Raw genomic sequence first — 19,151 nt, 5'->3', positions numbered from 1 at the left:
ATGAATTACAGAGAGACAGCTGGGACTCAGGGTACTGTTTGTGCTGAGTCACACTTGAGAATTTCAAGGAAGGAAAAAAGAGGAGGCAGTTGGCTGGCTGAGCCCAGGGCGCCCTGTGATCATCCAGTCACATGTCTCCCATTCTGTGCCTGGAAATGAAGGAACTAGTGCTATAGGGCTCCTGCGACCAGAAGCAGAGAGAGAGAGAGACAAACAGAAAGAGGAGGGAGAACCAAACATTTTTCCTCATGTATTTATGTGGAATCCAGCTCACAGAGGGTGCACAGATGCAAGATGTCATTATAAGACATGGTCATAAATATGCATGTTAGCAGTTGCATTATGTTTAAAATGATTAGCAGCTCACCACATGTAGAGATTCATGTGACCATCTGGATTAAATTCAGCATGCATGACTGCACACTCTCACAGTCTTCTGCTGTCTTTTTGCTGTGTGTGTTCTGCTTTGGTCCGTTGGGCCCCCGAAGCTCGGAGGGTGTCATCCTATGTGTACAGCATTTTTCTGCATATGAGGAAATGTAACACTGATGCTTACAACAAAGCTTTTGTTCACATGCTATGTAACTCAGTTAGTTGGCTGTCTCTAACTCTGGCTCCTCGTTTTATTGCTGCTACGGCTGCTGCTTCTCATTATTTTAAGTGAAAAGTAAGGAAAGCCTGAATTCTCTCATTTTGCTGAGCTGTTAATACTTGGCAAAACTGCAGACCTAACCTCCTTCAGTCAGACAGTAATTAAAACAGCCATGTCAGGTTCTAGTATATGTTGCATGAAGTTGTAATTAAACCCAGATAAGTGATGCCTTCTCTCATCTTTGTGTTTTCCAGAATCCTGTGAATATGACACACAGAACATGGCTGAGGTCCACGGTAAGTAAATAAAATGAACATGAGGAAACTTTAAGCAGTGTTGACCGCTAGATATATTTTTTATTTTAATAAACTCATTTTTTCTTTATTCGTAATAGTTTGGTGTTGTTTACCCAATCTAGCCTCAAGTTTCCCAAAAACAAGAGTCTACAGCTCTATAACATGCCAGTGTTTAGCCCTGCAGTTATGTTTACCAGGCTTACCAGCTCAGTTTAGCATGTTAGGCTGTATTCTCACGTGCATCCTGAAGAGAGTCACGGAGGGGCTGGAGCCAATCCCAGCTGACACTGGGCGAGAGGCGGGGTTCACCCTGGACAGGTCGCCAGTCTATCACAGGGCTGACACTTAGAGACAGACAACCACACACACTCCTGGGGGCAATTTAGTCACCAGTCAACCTAAGCTGTATGTCATTGCAGTGTGGAAGGAAGCCAAAGAAACCAGAGAGAGGGGCAGGGAGAACATGCAAACTCCACACAGAAAGGCACTGGGTCAGCCCGGGTTCAAACCTGAACATTCTTGCTGAGAGGCAGCAGTGCTAACCATTCAGACATTTGCCCACCATTTAAAAAAATAAAAAATAAATGTTGCACTGGTGGGGGAGTGTTGCTTCACATACCAGGGAGACAATGAAATATGATCTGGGAAGTGCAGTTGGAGGAACAGATGTATGTGTTAGAAGTCAGAGAATACAGCACAGAACTCTGGAAGATTATTTGTCAACTGTTTCAACTCCTGAAAACAGCAAAATACAGTGTCCACCTTACAAAATAATCCACCAGAAATGTTTTGGCTGGTATATGATTTACCAGTGCAGTAAAAGCTGTGCCAGATTGAACTAGCAGCACAATGCTGCATCACAATGAACTTAAACTTGTATAGTGATTTTTCTTTGCATTGTGGCACACTCAAGGTGCTTTCACACCATCTGCCCATTCACACTCCCAAGCACACACATGCTTACACACCAGCAGTATCACCGAGAGCAACTTGGGATTCAGTGTCTTGCTCGAAGACACTTTGACATGTGGACTAGTGAAGCTGGGAATTAAATCACAAACCTTCTAGCGAGGAGACAACCCGCTCTACCTCCTGATCCACAGCTACCCATGGAGGATCTGGGGGTCACCAATGTCATTAGAATTCACAAAAAATCAATAAATAAAAACATCATGGTATTAGCCCAGTTGTTGAGCTTTTTAGTTTTTGACCAAACTGACTGCCTGACATTGCCATGTCCAGAGCCATGTTGCTAACATGACTAAAAATACTACTTTGGATGCATAACCACCATATTATCCCAGATTTAGTTTAGCTTTTGGCTTTATTTTCTGAAAATATCCATGGGTGACCTGTAACCTTGACTTCAGTAATGTATGTGTAAAGTCCTGGCTACAGACACACAACTGCATTACCAACAGCTCAAAGCAGGCAAGTAGCTTAGGAGGCCTCACAACCCCAAAGGCCTTGTGTATATGTTAGTCTGTTTGTGGTAGTTTGAATAATTGCACATTTATTTGAGAATGTGTATTAAACAACTTTAGACACGCCCTAAAGTATTACCCATTTTTTGCCATTATGGATGGTACTCTTTTAGTGTGTTTTGTGTTCATCTGCATATTTTTTTCTGCAGATTATAGTTTGTGAAAATTAAAATTAATGAATGTTCCCAAATTTAGAAAAGCCCTGCATTAACTGTTGAAATGTGCATGAACCTAAGCTGTTCTGTGGTTCTGCACAAGCAGTCAGCTCAGTCACTTTACTGTATCTGCTGATCTGGGAAACTCATTTGTGAAGTTTATGTTGCTTCATGTTTCCTCTTTCCCCTCTCTCTGTATCCAAGAGGGAATTGCAATCTACTCATAAACACAAAACACACAATGTTCCTTCTTTTGTTTCACTGTGCTGTAGTTTCTCTGCCTGGAGGAAGAAATACAGTTTGTGTCTTGCTGTAAAGACAAAGGTGACTGGGTTAAGAGCTGCAATATTTGAACAAGGTGTAAACATCACTCCTGTTGGTGGACTTCTTTTGCAGAATGTTAATCTTATGTTTGCTCACATGGGAGATTCACAAATGCATAGAAAAATGTCTCATGACTTTACTCGTGTGCCATATGTGTTCATTTTATTGTGCAATAAGTGGCCATTCAGTTATTCTAAGAAGCTTTAGGCTAACGCTGACATGTCTGCCTTTATCACCAGGTGGATATGAGGAGCACAGTGTGGATGCAGTGTGTGATTCGCTACACTACAAAGAGGTATGGTACACAATTTTTATACATTTCTCTGAGAGTTGAAGAACTAATAGTAAATGTGCTTCTTTGCAGAACTTGTTTTCCTATTAAATACCTAATCTTTGCTTTTCTTGTTAAGAATATTAAATAAAGTTGGAGCTTGTAGGCACTGTGCAAGTATTTACATTTTAGTGAGTTTGTGGTCAGCAGATAGCATTCCTGTGATAGCCATCTTAAAACAAGATGCAGATATCAGTTTGTGCTCATACAGCAGAACAGCTCTGGAATCTGTCACTACTAATTTCAGTTGAGACCATGACACTTTCAAACATACAAACAATACCTGATTCGTTTAAGGTCTGTTGATTTATTGCCTGCCCCTAATATGTTTCATGTTTCTTAATTAAAATATTTTTGATTGAGGCAAACCAAAGCTCATCTGCAACACAGATCATTTGTATGCAGGTTTTTTTTTAAAACAACTTGGTGTGTATAAGGCTCCGCTGTGGTCAGCACTGACATTTGTCATGCTGGCAGGTCCTGCTTCTGTTGAAAAGCAGAACTATCTGCGTGATATAGCCCAGCTCTCATGAACAACTGGCGATTAGGCTCAGTCAAACCAGCACTGGCCACCATGTATTTTGAGTAAAAACCAGGCTGTCACACATAATTGCACACATTAAAGAGTGGGAGCCTAGATAAAGAGCTTTTGGCTCAAGTCATGAGATTGTAAAAAGGGGCACAGAGTCTACTGGAATTTGCCATCAAACCAAGACTAGTATAGTTTGAACCACAGTCTGAGTGTAATGTAGGAGCTTTGCTTTGTTTTCAATCAGTGCAGCCCTTGAGTAGAAAAAAATGTTGACAGGGCTCTTAGGTTCTGTGGGGTTTCTGGATGCTGTGTCTTTGTCTCAGAGTGTGACTACCAATTAAGGTCTTATTTATATCTTATGTGACAGATTCTAATGGATGTTATAAAAATGCTCACTACAAGAAGGCCAACTGGTGCATCCTGCAACCTTTGTTTGACTTTCATTTAGACATAGTGCCCTCTACTGGTCCAAATAGAGCACTGCCTTTTGAGCTCATTTTCACCTATCCAAATTACAGTGCAAATACAGGACAGTTTTTGGAGCTGGGTTTTAATGTCTTGACAAATTGCATATCCCTTTTGTCCACATTTTATTTCATTATTATGTTTTATATTGATATATATGTTGACTGATTGGCTGGCAGATTGTCCCAAGCATCTTAGAGACCTTACCACAGTTTTTCTGTGGTTTCTCTGTCTCAGCATCTTCTGTCTCTGCATGTAATCCCAGACTGACACCATCGTGTTGAGATCAGGGTTCTGTGGGGCCAGACCATCTCTGGCAGGACTCCTTGTTCTTCTTTCAACAAAGGCCAGCAATGGAATGGAGTCTGAGCCAAAACAGACGACAAAGTGCTATACAACAGAGCTGGAGTAGCCAGTGAACAATAGAAAAAAAAAAACAGTAACAAGTAACAGAATAAAACACTAAAACATCCTTATAACAGAATATACATAGCATTACACAAAAAGAGGTCTCTTTGGGCAAATAAAAGCAATTTAAACATTGGACGCCTGTTTGAAAAGGTGAGTCTTTAAAACTGATTTAGCACTCAGGGTAAAGAGTTCCAGAGTCTGGAGCCATACACAGCGAAAGAGCAGCGCCCCATTTCTTATGACACGATCGTGGGACCACCAGGGCCAAGTGAGATCTTCACTATATGTGAATATAGTTCTTTATAACTGTGGCTTGTTGTCATGCTACAGAATGAATTTGGAACCAGTCAGTCTCCTTGTTGATGGTATTACTTGATGGATAAGAATCCAAACATCTAAGGTACCTAATTATTTGCATATTAACTTTACTTTCTAAAGCTTTAAATTGTCATAGAAAATAGTGTGTTAATGTTATGCATGTGTTTTACCAGCATACTGTAGAACATACGTCAGTTCTTGCTTCCTGGATAGGAAATGCAGTTAGTTTGAAAAACAATTATCAGGATGATCCAGATGTTTGAAGACTGAGAACAACGCCAGAGCAGTCAGAAGTGCTTTTTCACAACACAACCCAATGGTTCTCAATAAGGTGGCTACATTACTTTTGGGCTGTGGACACAAGACTATATCTATGTGAGAAATCTTGAGCAGCAGAGAGGATTTTTCTTTGGGATCATATCTTTCCTCAACTGTCCTCAGATATACACGTTTCCTTTTCTCCTCCTCTTTACCTTTTTATTCTCTCATCTCTGGTGGTGATGTTTTCTGCTGTTTAAAGATAAAAAAGGTGAAAAGGCGGCTAACTGTCGACCCCTCTGAGTTTGATCTGGGCTGCAACTACTTCATCAAATCAAGCCGACGGTCAAATCAGGTAGAAGCTGGACAACTAACCACAACCTGCTTTTCCCCAAACCAAACAAATTAACACGTATCTATAAGGGGCTTCCTGTCTGTTTCTTCTTAAGCCTATTTCTGTTTTCTTTCTTTGCCAATTGGCAAGACAGTTAGTTTGAGCATTCACATTGTTGTACCCGGTACTTTTTACCATACTGACTCTGAGAGACGAGACAGTCCAAGTAACTACAAAACAGTGCTGATTTATTCCATGAACACAGGCAAAAATTAACATTACACTCTCAGATATCTTGCACCTCCAAACTGCTCGCAGGCAGATGTAAGATGAAAGACCCTGAACCCACCAGGCCTATACATTATATCCCCTCGGTTGGGCTAGCCCCATACTACACAGAAACGTCAACCGAGACGTCTCTGTTACCAGCTTTGCAGCTGGTCATAGCAGTAGTCAAAACATGAAGCAAATCAATGTGTGTGTGTCTGTTGGTTAAGTGGTGTGTAGCTAAAAACATTCTCTGGACACTAACATATCTTGTCAGTTTATTAACTGAATGCTCTGACAACATTTTACCAAACAAAAAGCTGCTTAAAATTATAGCCTGCATTTAAAGCTGGCCTGTCGAGGTGTGGTGTCAAGCATCTGGATTTCACTGATTTGGCCCCATAGATATATGAGAGCTGGGTTCAGTGCCGCCAAGCATTGTTTCTATAGACCAAAATGATTCAAAGAGGTCAATTCTTATTCTTTGTATTATGAACTTTTCATCCATAAAGGTCTTATATTTCTAAAACTCTCTCTGAGCCTAGAATAGTGAGTTTGTTTCTGTGATACTATCATAATGTAAAGTCCAGGGGCAGAGCAGGAGTGTGAGGGTGGGACCAGCAGATAAAACACTTGCACATGTGCAGTGCAGTACAACACAGAAGTAAACCAAAAGCTAGAAAACTCTTTTGGCTCCTGCACCAGACAGTCAATTTTCATTAGCACCATCTTTAAATCAGGGAAAGTACTTCCTATAATGTATCCATGTTCAAAGCCCAGAGTTGCCTGTGGTTTATAGTCAGTGGCATCTTTTCCAGAAGGCTACTGTAGCTTACTGAAAACACCGGCCACACTTCCCTCTTGCTACCCACTTGCTACCCACAAAGTGTTAAGTTAAACCCCACCAAGTGTTTTAAGATACTGGCTAAACGACACTGTTTTGCCATTTAAAACGTTTATGCTGTATTAAAAATAAAGCAATACATTTGACGCTCTGCTATGTTTAGAGAAGTACAGTAGATGTTGCAGTGTTGACAACATTTCAACTAGCATTCATATACAATAAAATAATTGAGCAGTATACCCTTATTCACTGCTGTGCCACCATTTGAACCATCTCAAGCGATTTATACACTGTTCTATAAAACTGATTTATCTATGTTAACTACCGAATAACAATATCTGTTACCATTAATGATTTTACTATAACAAACAAATGAATTTCCTCACTAACCATGTAGGTACTGTAAATGCAATATGCTGATCAGTTTTGAAGGCTTTCTAAAAATCTTAAATTGTTATAATTACTTTATTGAAGCATACATTTATCACTACCCCAGATGTACTGCTTGCACTCACTTCCTTTCATTGATATATTGTTTATGTATGTAGTTTTTTGCTAACCAGAAATGGCATCAGTAGCTAATGTGAGTATTTTGTTACAATGGCGCTCAGTACTCTGCACTCTCACTCCCAGGCCACAGTCTCCCAAGACATCATGGTCAGGGATGTAGGTGTGAGGAGGTCGCTGCTCGCTGAGGCTGATATGGCCTCCACTTTCCAGCAGATTTTGGAAGAGCAACACAAAGACCTGGACCCAGGAATGGCTCCAAATCAAGGTAAAGAAAGGAAGGTCACATATACAGCATCAAGGGTACACAAAGGCAGACATTTTATAGTCAAACCAGTCGATAGTCACTTGTTAGTTATGTGGTAAACTAACATTTGTGTTGTCATTTTTTGGTTAACATAACAAAGGAAATCTGTTGTTTGACGTTGCTACATTATGCCAGTGTTTGTTTAACTAAATTAACTTGACTAGTGGTTAGCTAACAATGCCAGTGTTTGTTTGTTTATATTCTCAGCGATTCTAGGCTACATCCTGTGCTACATCATAGATATATACACACAGAGAATCCACATGAGCCGCTGCTGTACATGACAGCGACGCGTCAGTGTGGCTGCCATGTTGTCGTGTCTCCTAATGCATGTATGTGTATGGGGGCAGGAGGTCCAGCCACAATTAAAATCACCCTAATTTAAGCTGTCTCAGCACATTGGTAACAGTGAAACATTGTAAGATAAGATCACCTTTTACTGTACTTGCGAAATGTTACTGCTCGGCTTTGGCATTTCTTTCTTTAGAACATCCCAAAGCAGCATAGAAGAACAGACGGACTAACTGATGCATATGGTGGTGGTGGAGTGCATGTTTATTCATTGTTGACATTAAGTCCTAAATGTATGAAACCTGCCCATGCGAGCAAATGGCCAGTATCTAGTGGTAGTAAAACCTACTCTACTCTTGGATGATGATGATGATGTACTTGTGTATTTTTAACATTGTGCTCAAAGCCTAAAAATATTAAGATGTTCAGCTACAATCAATGTATAATAACATATTTAATTTAAAATATTCAACTCATATATGGCTGAACCTTTTTAGCTTTTTGTATTGTGTAGCATCTGTTACAAACCTGGTTACTACCCTTATCTTCAATGGCATTTTCACTTTGAAACATGACTGAATTTTGTCTCAACTCTTGATTAAAAAGAAAAAAAAACAGCAATATTGCTCACTTTATTTATCATGCATTCATTCTTTCCTAGATGACCTTGCATACTCAGACAATCAGACTATTCCATCTTGCTTCGCCTCCCAGCTCAGCTACTCCTCATATGGCAGCGGTAGTGTAGGGGGCCACCAGGACAGTAGCAGCTATCTGCCCAGTCCTTGTGACTTAGAAGAGGAGACAGGCCACTGCCAGGCCGACCCACACTTCAAGTCTCATCTGGGCCCCTGCAGCCACACTACTCAGCACAGCCTGGACTCCATGAACTCCACACCACAGGTCATTAACCTGCTTCATATTCATATCCTCAAAACTTTACATTCACTCAGGAAGTGTATTGTGAGACTCATAAATCCAGATTTGATTTATGAGTCTGTAAATCATCAGTTAAGGTTTGTTATTCTGTGGGATGAGAAAACTCATTACTTTTTGCCTTCGCACCTCATTTATTAACACATACAACTACCCAGATACCCCAAACTGAAAAGTTACTTTCATAGATTACAATGTTCAGTCAGTTTGCATAATCCAAGCCCAGTGGTCACAGATACTCTGACAGCATTCAACTTTATTGATGGATATATTGTACAGCTCATCCAGCTTGACACGATGGTTAATAAAAAAGTTTTCCTTTGGCTTAGATTAAACAGAATCGAGTAGTAGCTTGCAAGATTTGTACAGGTGGTATAGATTTAAGATCACTGCAACATAGCAAAAAATGTGTTTGTTAATAGAAGCAAATAAACAAAACTGTTAAAAATTATATATTTAATCTTGCCTGGTTTGGATCATATGAGAAGGGACTAAATTGGTATATGACAGCAATTAACTGTGGTTTGTGAGTCACATTTCTAACAGCTAACAAATGGATTTTCCTTCTGATACTCTAACACACACATCCGCACAAGTTCACCAAGCTGACATGTTGAGTAATGTTGGGGAGACAGCTGCTAGATCAGAAGGAGGTTACATTTATTACATCAGTGTCTATTTATGTGTTAGCATACAACTCAGTCCCTGGAAACGATTACATCTGTTGCTAGTCTGTTCATGATGAGCAGATAAAAACAGACTTTGTTTACCATTTGTTTGGTTTCCTTTGCCCAGGCTACTTTTCTTACAGTTGTGCTCGTCTGTCCTCTGGTTTTGAGTTCATATGTCTTCAGGTTAAGTCGGGCACATTCTGGAAGTTAATGTTTCATTTCTGTCGAACTGAATGAGTAGATTGTAGTTACTAGGAATAAGGAATATAAAATTAAAGGAAGTTATTAATCACAGTGGTGAAACAGTGACAAAGAAGAATGGTGTTATCAGATTCAGTCTTGGCAAATTGGTCTTGCAGCTAGGCAACACACTGGGAGACACAAACAGGACATCGAAGAAAACGTACAGCCTGTCAGACATCAAAAACAGCCGTGACATTTCTCATTGGCTGGGAGTTCCAAGCTTGGTCAGATGTTATTTTCTTTTGGTTTGAGGCTGATTTGGAAAACATTCAAGCCAACAGTTTAACTTGGAAGTCAAATGGTGTGTGCAGTGTGATTATGTTTGTGGAACAAAAGTCAATGAGCACAAACTCAGGACACATGTGGGGCAAAAACGGTGACAAGCAAAGTTAGTTTAATATTGTAAGATTTGATTCTTATGAGCTCTAGTTACTTATAAGTGATTCTTACTTCTCATACCTTTAGTTCCCCTTAGTTACCTTTCATAACTTTATTTTTCCTGTTTATACATTTTACAGATGTATTGATTATTGTCCAGAACTACTGAGCTTTGGTTACTTTCTAATACATTTATTCTCCTTGCTTATATGTCTTACAATTGTAATGAGTGTAGAAAGAAATTCTTGATAAAATGATATAGTGCTATGTTATGTATTTGCAAAATGAACATGCAGGACGCTTAGGTCCTTTCATGAGGTAGAATCTGCTAACCTTCTGCAACTTCTGAAAGTGTCAGGTCCGCTCGGCGCGACCTGCCTCTCTTTCTTTCTTCTTTCCCTCTCCTGCTCTCCCTTTTTGCGGGATCAACGCCTCAGCTGTGTCGCATCGGGTAATTAGTGACTGTTGGCTTCCTTATTTATACCTCTGGCAGACGCCCCGTCGTGGCCGGAGCATTGCGACATGTAATGGACAATACTTACCCTATGTAAGTTACAAATGTTGTGTTTGACCCGCATATTTTTAGATGTGTGTAAGATGCTACGCTGACAGTCTCTGAGCGTTTTGGCTTGACCTTATCACACTAATTATGCGGTTAACAACACAGAAATACGTGCTTTGTCTTCCACGCTGACAGTCTCTGTGCTGTGGATTGGATTGTGTACGTTGGTTCTTTTTGTTCACCTGTTCGTCCACATCCTCTGCTATCCTAGTTCCTGCCATTAGTGTGTATGTGTACCTGTTCGTCCTTATCTCCTAGACATCACTGCCCTTCCCTGGTTGTATGTATTATGGACCCTGTTATGTTGTCATTTTGTTGTTTTTATTCTAATAAACCTCCTTTTTTGTACTGGCACCTGGGTCAGCCATCTTGAGTCCAACCCCAGTTCTCCCTCACCCTCCTGGTGAGGGGGACTAAACCATAACAGAATGTCTGCACCCCCAGGCAACCAGACGGGCCATTTACATTTTAACAGAGCCCTGCTAGCCCGTTTCACGCCCACACCTAGACCCACATAGCATGTCCCAAGTTATGCCTCACCAAGGGGTGTCTTACACACACAGGGGGGCTCACAACCTGAGATGACCACTTGGTCAGTTTAGCATACTTATTGGCATCACACACACACAGGGGGCCTGCAACACAGACAACCCATTGTTCTGTGTGCTTTATTAAGACCAAGCTGCCACCTGAGAGACAGACACACACACACACACACACACACACACATACCTAGACTTTACCACATTCTAACAAGGGGCTCCGGTTCACATCAAATGGACAATAGGATCAAAAAGCTGTTGAATGCTGTCCAAGGCGGAGCAGCCCAAGAAGATAAAATGCATTGTAAAACAGGATTCAGAAGCCAGTTTTTCTGCGGGAGCTCTATCTCTCTGAATCCAGCTAATAAAGACTTTCCTATGATCAGACTTCCAGTAAACTTTGTTGATTTTAAACGGTCCTCTCCTGTCTTCACTTCTCGTGCTTCCAACAAAAGAATTGGGTTAATTTCTAACAATATATAGATGAAAGGCAAAATAAATGAAAATTTGAATAAATGAGTGGAGAAACATTATAAATGTTGATGCTTCCATACAGGGCAAGAGGGCTCCCTGACAGGTTTGACAATAATCATGTCACTACTCCTCTTAGAGCAGAAGGTCACCTCAACAAATGACCAGGTAAATTCATGAAATGTCTCACCACTGCCGACAAACCAACATAAATCATAATCATCTAACTAACTAATATAATCATAATTATCATCAAGCCTCAGGACTGTTGTTATAGAAGGAAGTTTTGAGAATATTAGGATAAGGAGGAGAATGAACCTTTAAGCCAAAAACATTAAAACAACTGGCAAGAACATATGTATTTCCTTTTACAGCACAAGGGAATGTGATTAGTCATTTTCAGCTGGTCAGATCAACTAATAATACAGAGTATGTTAATCTATTCAGACAGTGAGAAATAAAGAGGACATTACAGTGAAGTCTTGTCCCATTCCTTAGACAGCCCTCTGACTGGTATATACTGGTACTTGGCCTTCTCTTCACAGACTATCTGGAATGACTCCTTCCATTTGTGTGCACAGTGCTTGGCTGTAGCTTACATTTAGCTGCTGTTGTGAGTACACAAACACCACTGGATTTGTCATGGTCTGCTTGATGCTTTGTATAACTTCTGCCAAGGATGGCCTGATCTAGGCAGATTTAGACATGTGCCATATTCCTTCCATTCCTGATGATGGATTTAACTGAACTCTGAGGAATGTTCAGTGCCTTGGAAATGTTTTTGTACTCATCCGCTGGCTTATACTTTTTAATTACCCTTTCTCTAAGTTGCTTGGAGTGTTCTTTTTGTCTCCCTGGTGTAATGTAGCCAGGAACACTGACTAACCACTGACTGGACCTTCCAGAGACAGGTGTCTTTATACTACAATCACTTGAGACACATTCACTGCACTCAGGTGTGACAACTAGCACCAGATGGCTGGACCTCTGTTGAATTAGGTCAGTCATTTTAAAGGGGGTGAATATTTATACAAGCACTTATTCCCATTATATATTTTAATTTAATTGACATTACCTTGTAGAAACCTGTTTTCACTTTGACATTAAAGAGGGTTTTTGTAATTTTTTTGTCAAAAAAGCCTAATTATATTGACCATGATTGGTTTATAAAATCAATAAAGTGGTAAAACATCCAATACTTTTTATAGGCACTATCAATAAAGACAAAATGTGACAAAGTGCAGGGGAAACAGACTAAGTGAATGAATCATGACCTACATGAAATGTGTGACTGAAGTATTTACTCTGCTGCAGGAGTGGCAGGTGAAAAAATTCAGATCTGTGTAGTGATCAGGAGACTGCACACACAAAACAAACATGCTTTCTTCTTCTTTTTTTTTTTCACTGAGTGAAGTTTGAGTGGTTCTCTTTTAGCCCAATCACCTTGTTGCACTCTGATCTTCTGCAGTGGTTTTAAAGGCAGAGACTTAGCTGAACCATCAGCTGAACCAGCACCTATGTATGTACTATTCAGATAATATCAATGGAGGAAAAGTGCATGAATTAGCATTTTCTTTTGCTGACTGGATTTAACTGCATATGCTGTGGAGCATTTAGTAGCTAAAGAGAAAGCTGTTTTATCAGAAGTTGGTGGAGACCAAAACTACAACATAAATTAATCAGCTAAACTCATTGCAGGCCTGAGGCTGGCACAGACTCCAAATGAATGTTGTTCTGTCAGTAATATGTTAGTGTTGCGTTCACAGTCTGTTACACTGGCCCAAAGTGGCCAAAAAATAAACTCAGCTTAAAACACCAACTGGCCCAGTGTAGCCAGAAAGTTCAAACTGCTGGAAGCAGAACAGTGTGAAGTTGTGAATGCATGTGATATTTCCTCTAACCTGCTGGTAAAGATAAAATGTGCCCTGTGGTTTTATTAGGTTGTTTAGTTGTTTGGTTTTTACAACACTTTCCTTCCTTCATAATAACTTCTCAGCGATTTATTTGCAGTCATTCATTCTGACAGCAATGAGAGAAACACCGTTACTCATATTCTCATCATGTGGTGCTGGTGTCTCATTTTAACTGGGAAGTGAGCTTCGCCGGTATCCCAAGAAACTGAGCCAAACCACAACAACAGCAAGGTGTAAACTTAAGTTTACTTGGTAATTAGTGGTTATTCTGCTTTAAATGAGGCAAATATTTGATAGACTCATCATTTCCCTCTGTCTTGTGGCAAACCACAGCTTAAATCAATTTACATGTAGCACATGTTTGGCAATTTTTTTTCAGAGCAGAGTCTGTACAAAACAAATCTGTGTTAATGTTCATCTATTAAGTGTAGAATCAGGAGAGGCCATGCAACACCGTGATGTATCAGCCAGCTACAGTACTCTTTTTCCACACCTAATATTTCTGCTTTAGATCACAGGGGTGTGAGTGGCATGGCGGATGAGAAGCCAATCCCAGCATGCACTGAGCAGATAATAAGGCATCACAATTGGTCAAATGCAGCCACTAAGCTCCAGTCCCCTAAGTTACTGTTGCTGTTACTATCAAGCTTGCTGTTCCATGCAGTTTACAAAAAGAGTTGCAAATTTACCACCCAAAAATGTATATTTTTGAAGCACAGTATCTAGAATTTCACACAAATAAACAAAATGCAATCTTCATATTTTGAACAATGACCATTGGTTAAGATTGCTGAAATGTCACTTGTTAAAAAAGTTTTTCAGCTCATTAATCTGGTTGGAATCTCAGACTCTAGTTAACTTTTAAATGTTTCTTTCTGACTCATTTTACACAAGAACTCTGTAAAACGGCCAGGCTACATAATAAAATGTTAAAAGAGTCAACGAAGTCAGAGTGCACTGCAGTTGATGGATAATACATGTATGTAGTTAGCTAATGAGATGCTGCATGGCTTTGGCAGTAGTGTTAAGGCTGTACTGTCGGTAGTGCTGGAAGCTAGTTAGCCATGCATACTAACATTTGTACCTTATGTTAAATCACATAATGCACTTATGCTTGTTTTTTTTTCTTTCACCACTATTGCAAAGGAAATACATTATGGAAATAAGAGCCTCTAAACTTTTTCTGTACCAAACATCTCTCCACTGCAGCTGTGTTTCAAGATGGAGGGCAATCTAAAGCATGATGGGTCTGCCGCACCAAGGATGCTACAATCGGAGATTTGCTGTTTGGTGGATAGGTTTAGTAAACAATTGGCAAGCTCCAATTTTTCAAGTATTCTTGAGATCTCTATTTGATAATTGTCTCTATAAGTTGGGGAGAAAGAGAGATGGTTAGTGACATGCAATGGTCTCCACCAATAATTCTACCAGGGGTGTTGTGATTATACTGACAGTGTCCTAGGCCACCAAGGTCCTCCCTGATCTGTTTGTCTTTGGACTGTGTGAGAAAACTGAGGCACTCTGAACACAAAAACCACAAAAAAGAGAGAAAACACAAACAATGAAACACTGAGAGACAATAACACCTGCTTAATAATAAATTCCCATCAGGTTAACAGTCCAGTCGTTTAAAATCCAAAGTGTAAACCTTTACTAATGGCATACTTAGTTTTCCTTAGACACATGTTCTCTGCTCTTTTCCTTCACCCCAACCAGGCTACTCCAACTCCAAAGAGCACCTCTCCTCTTCCTCAGTGGGAAGAAGAAGAGGACCTAGAAGAGCAGCAACTCAGACAGAAGCTGCACGAGATGACAGAGAAGATTAGTGACCACAGTCTATCCTCCGATGAGGATGAGTTCAACAGGCCACACTCATTGCAAGAGAAGCCAGCACGGAGGAGCCCAGAAGGGAATGCCAAGACTTCTAAACTACCTACCAGACTCCCATCCAGAACAAGCATCGTGGTCTCCACACTTGAGGAGAAGCAACTTCAGCCAACTGACTCTCTAAAGGTAGACATACTGTATCTGTGTCAAAATTATATGTGCAAATCATCAGCAGAGGAATATTACATTCTGTATTCATACAAGCCTTCATTCTTGGATGGACACTTTGTTTATTGCCACAGAGGTGATCAGAAGCACACATGCTGCACATCTGGCTCACTGCACATTCTATGCTTTAAAAAACAGGCTGGCCCATTAAATTCCATACCAACTCTACTGGAATCCATCACATGCTGCAGTCATGAATCAAGTCACTCAGCCATAGCCTTTATTTTTCCCCTGCAAAGATCACTCCCAGATTTTCTGAACAGAGAATGGTGTAGAAAAATAACTAGTACTTGTAGCTGTTGTGCTGTTTCCTGAACTGATTTCACTAGCATATATTTCTTTTCAAAGAAACAAAGCTACAGTGTTCCTTTGACTAATGACATGTTCACTATACAGTGGGTCTGTCCAAAGTGCATAGCCTATCTTAAGTATTTAAATTAGCTCATAACACTTCTAACACGTCTTTTACAAAGAAGCGGGAAAAAAACACACAACTGAAGCAATATTCAAAAAACATCACAGTACAGGACCTAAAATGAAGGTGTGCATCAGTCCTAACTTTAGGGTTTTGATCCTTTAAGTGCTAAAAATGGCACCTAGGTCTGAGAGAAGTTAGAGGCAGTCCAGAGAACTCCAGAGTGGTTATGAATGAGAACCATGTGACCCTATGTGACTTAGTGGCCAAATGGCCTGCATCCACACATGGCTGGATGGAGTAAAACCTTTATTTGAAAACAATCGTGCTCCTCTTGGATACACAGCTTTATTGTGAAAGTTTCTTGCATTGAGTCAAGTTATACTGCTGCTCAGGTTGATGTTTGTTGTAATTAAATGACTGAAATCATTCATTAAAATATCAGTAATTTGAAGTGTTTATATTTCTTGTTTCTTCTATATCTCTCATAATGTAGACAAGCAATTCAACAGAAAGCGTGGAGAGGAATTGGCACCCCCAAGAGGAGGGAGCAGATGCAGGCTTCGCGGGCTCAACAGCCTTACTTGTCGAGCTAGAGGACAAGGTAGCTCAAGCAGCTGCCAACATCCAGAATGCTCAGAGTGAGGTAAAGGAAAGCCAGAAGCTGAATCCTTAGGTGGTATATTATAAATGTGTTGAAAAGTCAGAGTAGTTACATTTGTTTATTCTCAGGTCTCCAACATAGAGGATAGGATTGCTGCTCTGAATGCTGCTGGCATGCCAGCGGATAAAAGGAAAAGGGTAAAGACATCGAATTCCTTTATAAGCTGCCTTTATATTCTTATGACCCAATCTTCTATTACTCTGTCTTTATTCTGAATCTGAATATTGCTATAACTGGTTGCATCATTGTTAATATTCAGTATCATCAATATTACGTTTTATATTTATCATTTATTATTTATACTCCCTCCTCTTATATTTTATTTTATTTTATATGTACCAGACTGCATAGAGTTGAACACACCAATGCTTCACACCCTCACACACACACACACAAATCAAATGTAAAACCCGCTTCATTTCTTTTAAAAAAAAGCCATTTAGTTTATTTCAGTCAAAGTCAGAGCTGTTTAAAATCATTATATGAATATTTTTGCATATATACAACTTTTCCTTTAGTGTAAAATCAAATAATTGGAGTGTAGAGGCAGAGGCATTCTAAGGACAGTTCGATCCTGCTATATAACTTGACTTGGTAGTTTAAATAATGGTTCTGCAGCTTTGCTTTCTTAGATTCAAATCGAGCAATAATAATAATACTAATAGCTTCTGATAAATGTGTCTATGCTCCAAGATGCCAAAAAAAACAATAGGTCATAAATTTTCCAACATTCTTACATTATTTTTTTTTCTTCTATCTTCCCCTTTATCTCCAACTTTGATGTCTTCCAGTCTGCAATCCCAGTCCAAGCAAGAAGAGTTTCCCAGAACTTTCCCACAAGTAAGAACTAGCACTGCTGCCCTTGAGTATGATCCCCAGGGCCTTCCAGCTGACTCAAAACATCATGACCCTGTTAAAGTCAGAGAATATGATGATCAATTTGTGCACAGCTGAACACTGTTTCCCATTGTTCAGTGGCTTTAATCTTTGCAGCTGGATAGCACATTCCCCTATTCTCTATATGTAGAATCTCCACAGGGGCATTGTGCTATAAATGCTAGAATACTTTGACAGAATAGTTGTTATAAATCATTTTTACAATATTAATTTGGAGTCAAGTGCTAACTGTATTAATGTTCCTAACAGTAAGGTTATTGTAATTTCAAAACCCCAAGGTTCCAAATTTGCTTTAGGTGTGTAACTGAATTTCAAAGCAATCTAACTTTTAAGCTGTGCTTTTAAAAAAGAGCCAGTAGAATATGGGATGTACAATGTAGGTGCCGTTTGTCTCCAGGCCAGGTGGACATGTTTGTGAGGAACACCCTCTATAGGGGCTCCCTGACACAGAGGAACCCAGTCGCCAAGCCGAAGACCAAGGCAGCCTGTGCGGTATGACCCCACTCTGTGGTGGTGGGTACAGTGAAGAATTCAGTTCCAAAACTGCACGGTTACCATTTGGAAAAAATATTCATGGCAAAAAAATTAAGTAACGCAAACACAGGCTGTACTCGATGGTCAGTCTTAAAGGCATGTAATGTTAAACTTTAAGTTTAATATTTTGGGATTATGCATATTTGCTCTCTTGCCAAAAGATACTGTACATGAGACAAATGATACCATGTCTGTACATTAAGTGCAGAGATATCGCCAGGAAGCCCATTTCACAAACATTTCAATAAATATTCCTTTACAAATTGATCTAATTTTGGAAATGAACTCTTCATGTGGGTTTTGTCTTCTTTTTCTGCTGGATCACCTGGTGTCTGGTTTCCAGTCAGAGTTCACTGTGGTGGCTTGAAATAACTGATATATTTTTACTTTTGCTTCTTTGTGTTCAGTCAAGGAACTGAGAATGTATGCTCAACATAAAGACTTTCTCCAGTTTATTCACTTCACTTACTCTTTTTTTCTAGTTTGAAGAATTTGTTCATGGTGGAAACTGTTATACATATTAAATTAAGTCTAGGTTGATTTTTTTCATATTCAGTGTCTACCCCCATTTAGCATCTATAAAAGCCACTGGAAACAGCTGGAGATGCTCTTTGTACCTCCTTGCTACACAATTCATTTCTTCAGCTTATAATTACTCACGTTCTCATATGATAATTCAGAAGTCACCTACAAGTTTAACAGAGACTTTATGAACCTGTTGTGCTCTCATTTGTTTTGTCTCTCTTTGTTGCTATATATGAGTTCATGGCTAACGATCAAATAATTAACCCAAAACATGAAATGATTGACCGCCTAATTATTCCTCCAACAGCCAGTGACTGTCTGTTTCTCCTTGCAGAAACCAGTAATGACACAGGGCTCATGAGGAGGAGGCTGAGCATTATGTGACTGTGTAAGTTTTCCTGTGGAATGGGTTAAATTCCACTTGTGGAGTTTACTATTTACATTTGAAGAGTGCCAGCTGGGGTGGAACTGCTTCATGTTTAGTTTAAAAGTCTGTAATTTTGATATTGTTATGTTATTTTGATCATATTTACAGTATATGTTTAAGTTACACATGATATGCACTAAAAATGTGGTGGTATAATTGTGATTTGTAGATTTCCACTAAATTGTTCCATGCACCTTTTTGC

At 39.7% G+C, this 19,151-nt stretch overlaps 1 protein-coding gene across 1 annotated transcript in view; it reads left to right on the top strand.

The window, feature by feature from the left end:
- Positions 1-19,078, top strand: part of LOC109971744 (melanophilin) — a 39,896-nt gene extending 20,818 nt beyond the window's left edge. The window contains exons 5-14 of the mRNA XM_020620184.1: positions 847-888; positions 3,091-3,146; positions 7,245-7,386; positions 8,378-8,619; positions 15,149-15,445; positions 16,399-16,548; positions 16,635-16,703; positions 17,358-17,406; positions 17,861-17,955; positions 18,857-19,078. Coding sequence (XP_020475840.1) covers positions 847-888; positions 3,091-3,146; positions 7,245-7,386; positions 8,378-8,619; positions 15,149-15,445; positions 16,399-16,548; positions 16,635-16,703; positions 17,358-17,406; positions 17,861-17,955; positions 18,857-18,883 — 1,169 coding nt within the window. The 3' untranslated portion in view covers positions 18,884-19,078. The remainder of the gene's footprint in view (positions 1-846; positions 889-3,090; positions 3,147-7,244; positions 7,387-8,377; positions 8,620-15,148; positions 15,446-16,398; positions 16,549-16,634; positions 16,704-17,357; positions 17,407-17,860; positions 17,956-18,856) is intronic.
- The last annotated feature ends 73 nt before the right edge of the window (positions 19,079-19,151 follow it).

The sequence above is a fragment of the Monopterus albus genome, unplaced genomic scaffold (assembly GCF_001952655.1).
Source record: "Monopterus albus unplaced genomic scaffold, M_albus_1.0 scaffold234.1, whole genome shotgun sequence".
Classification (NCBI taxonomy): domain Eukaryota; kingdom Metazoa; phylum Chordata; class Actinopteri; order Synbranchiformes; family Synbranchidae; genus Monopterus; species Monopterus albus.
The sequence above is the reverse complement of the archived record's forward strand: the minus strand, read 5'-3'. Positions and strand labels throughout refer to the sequence as shown.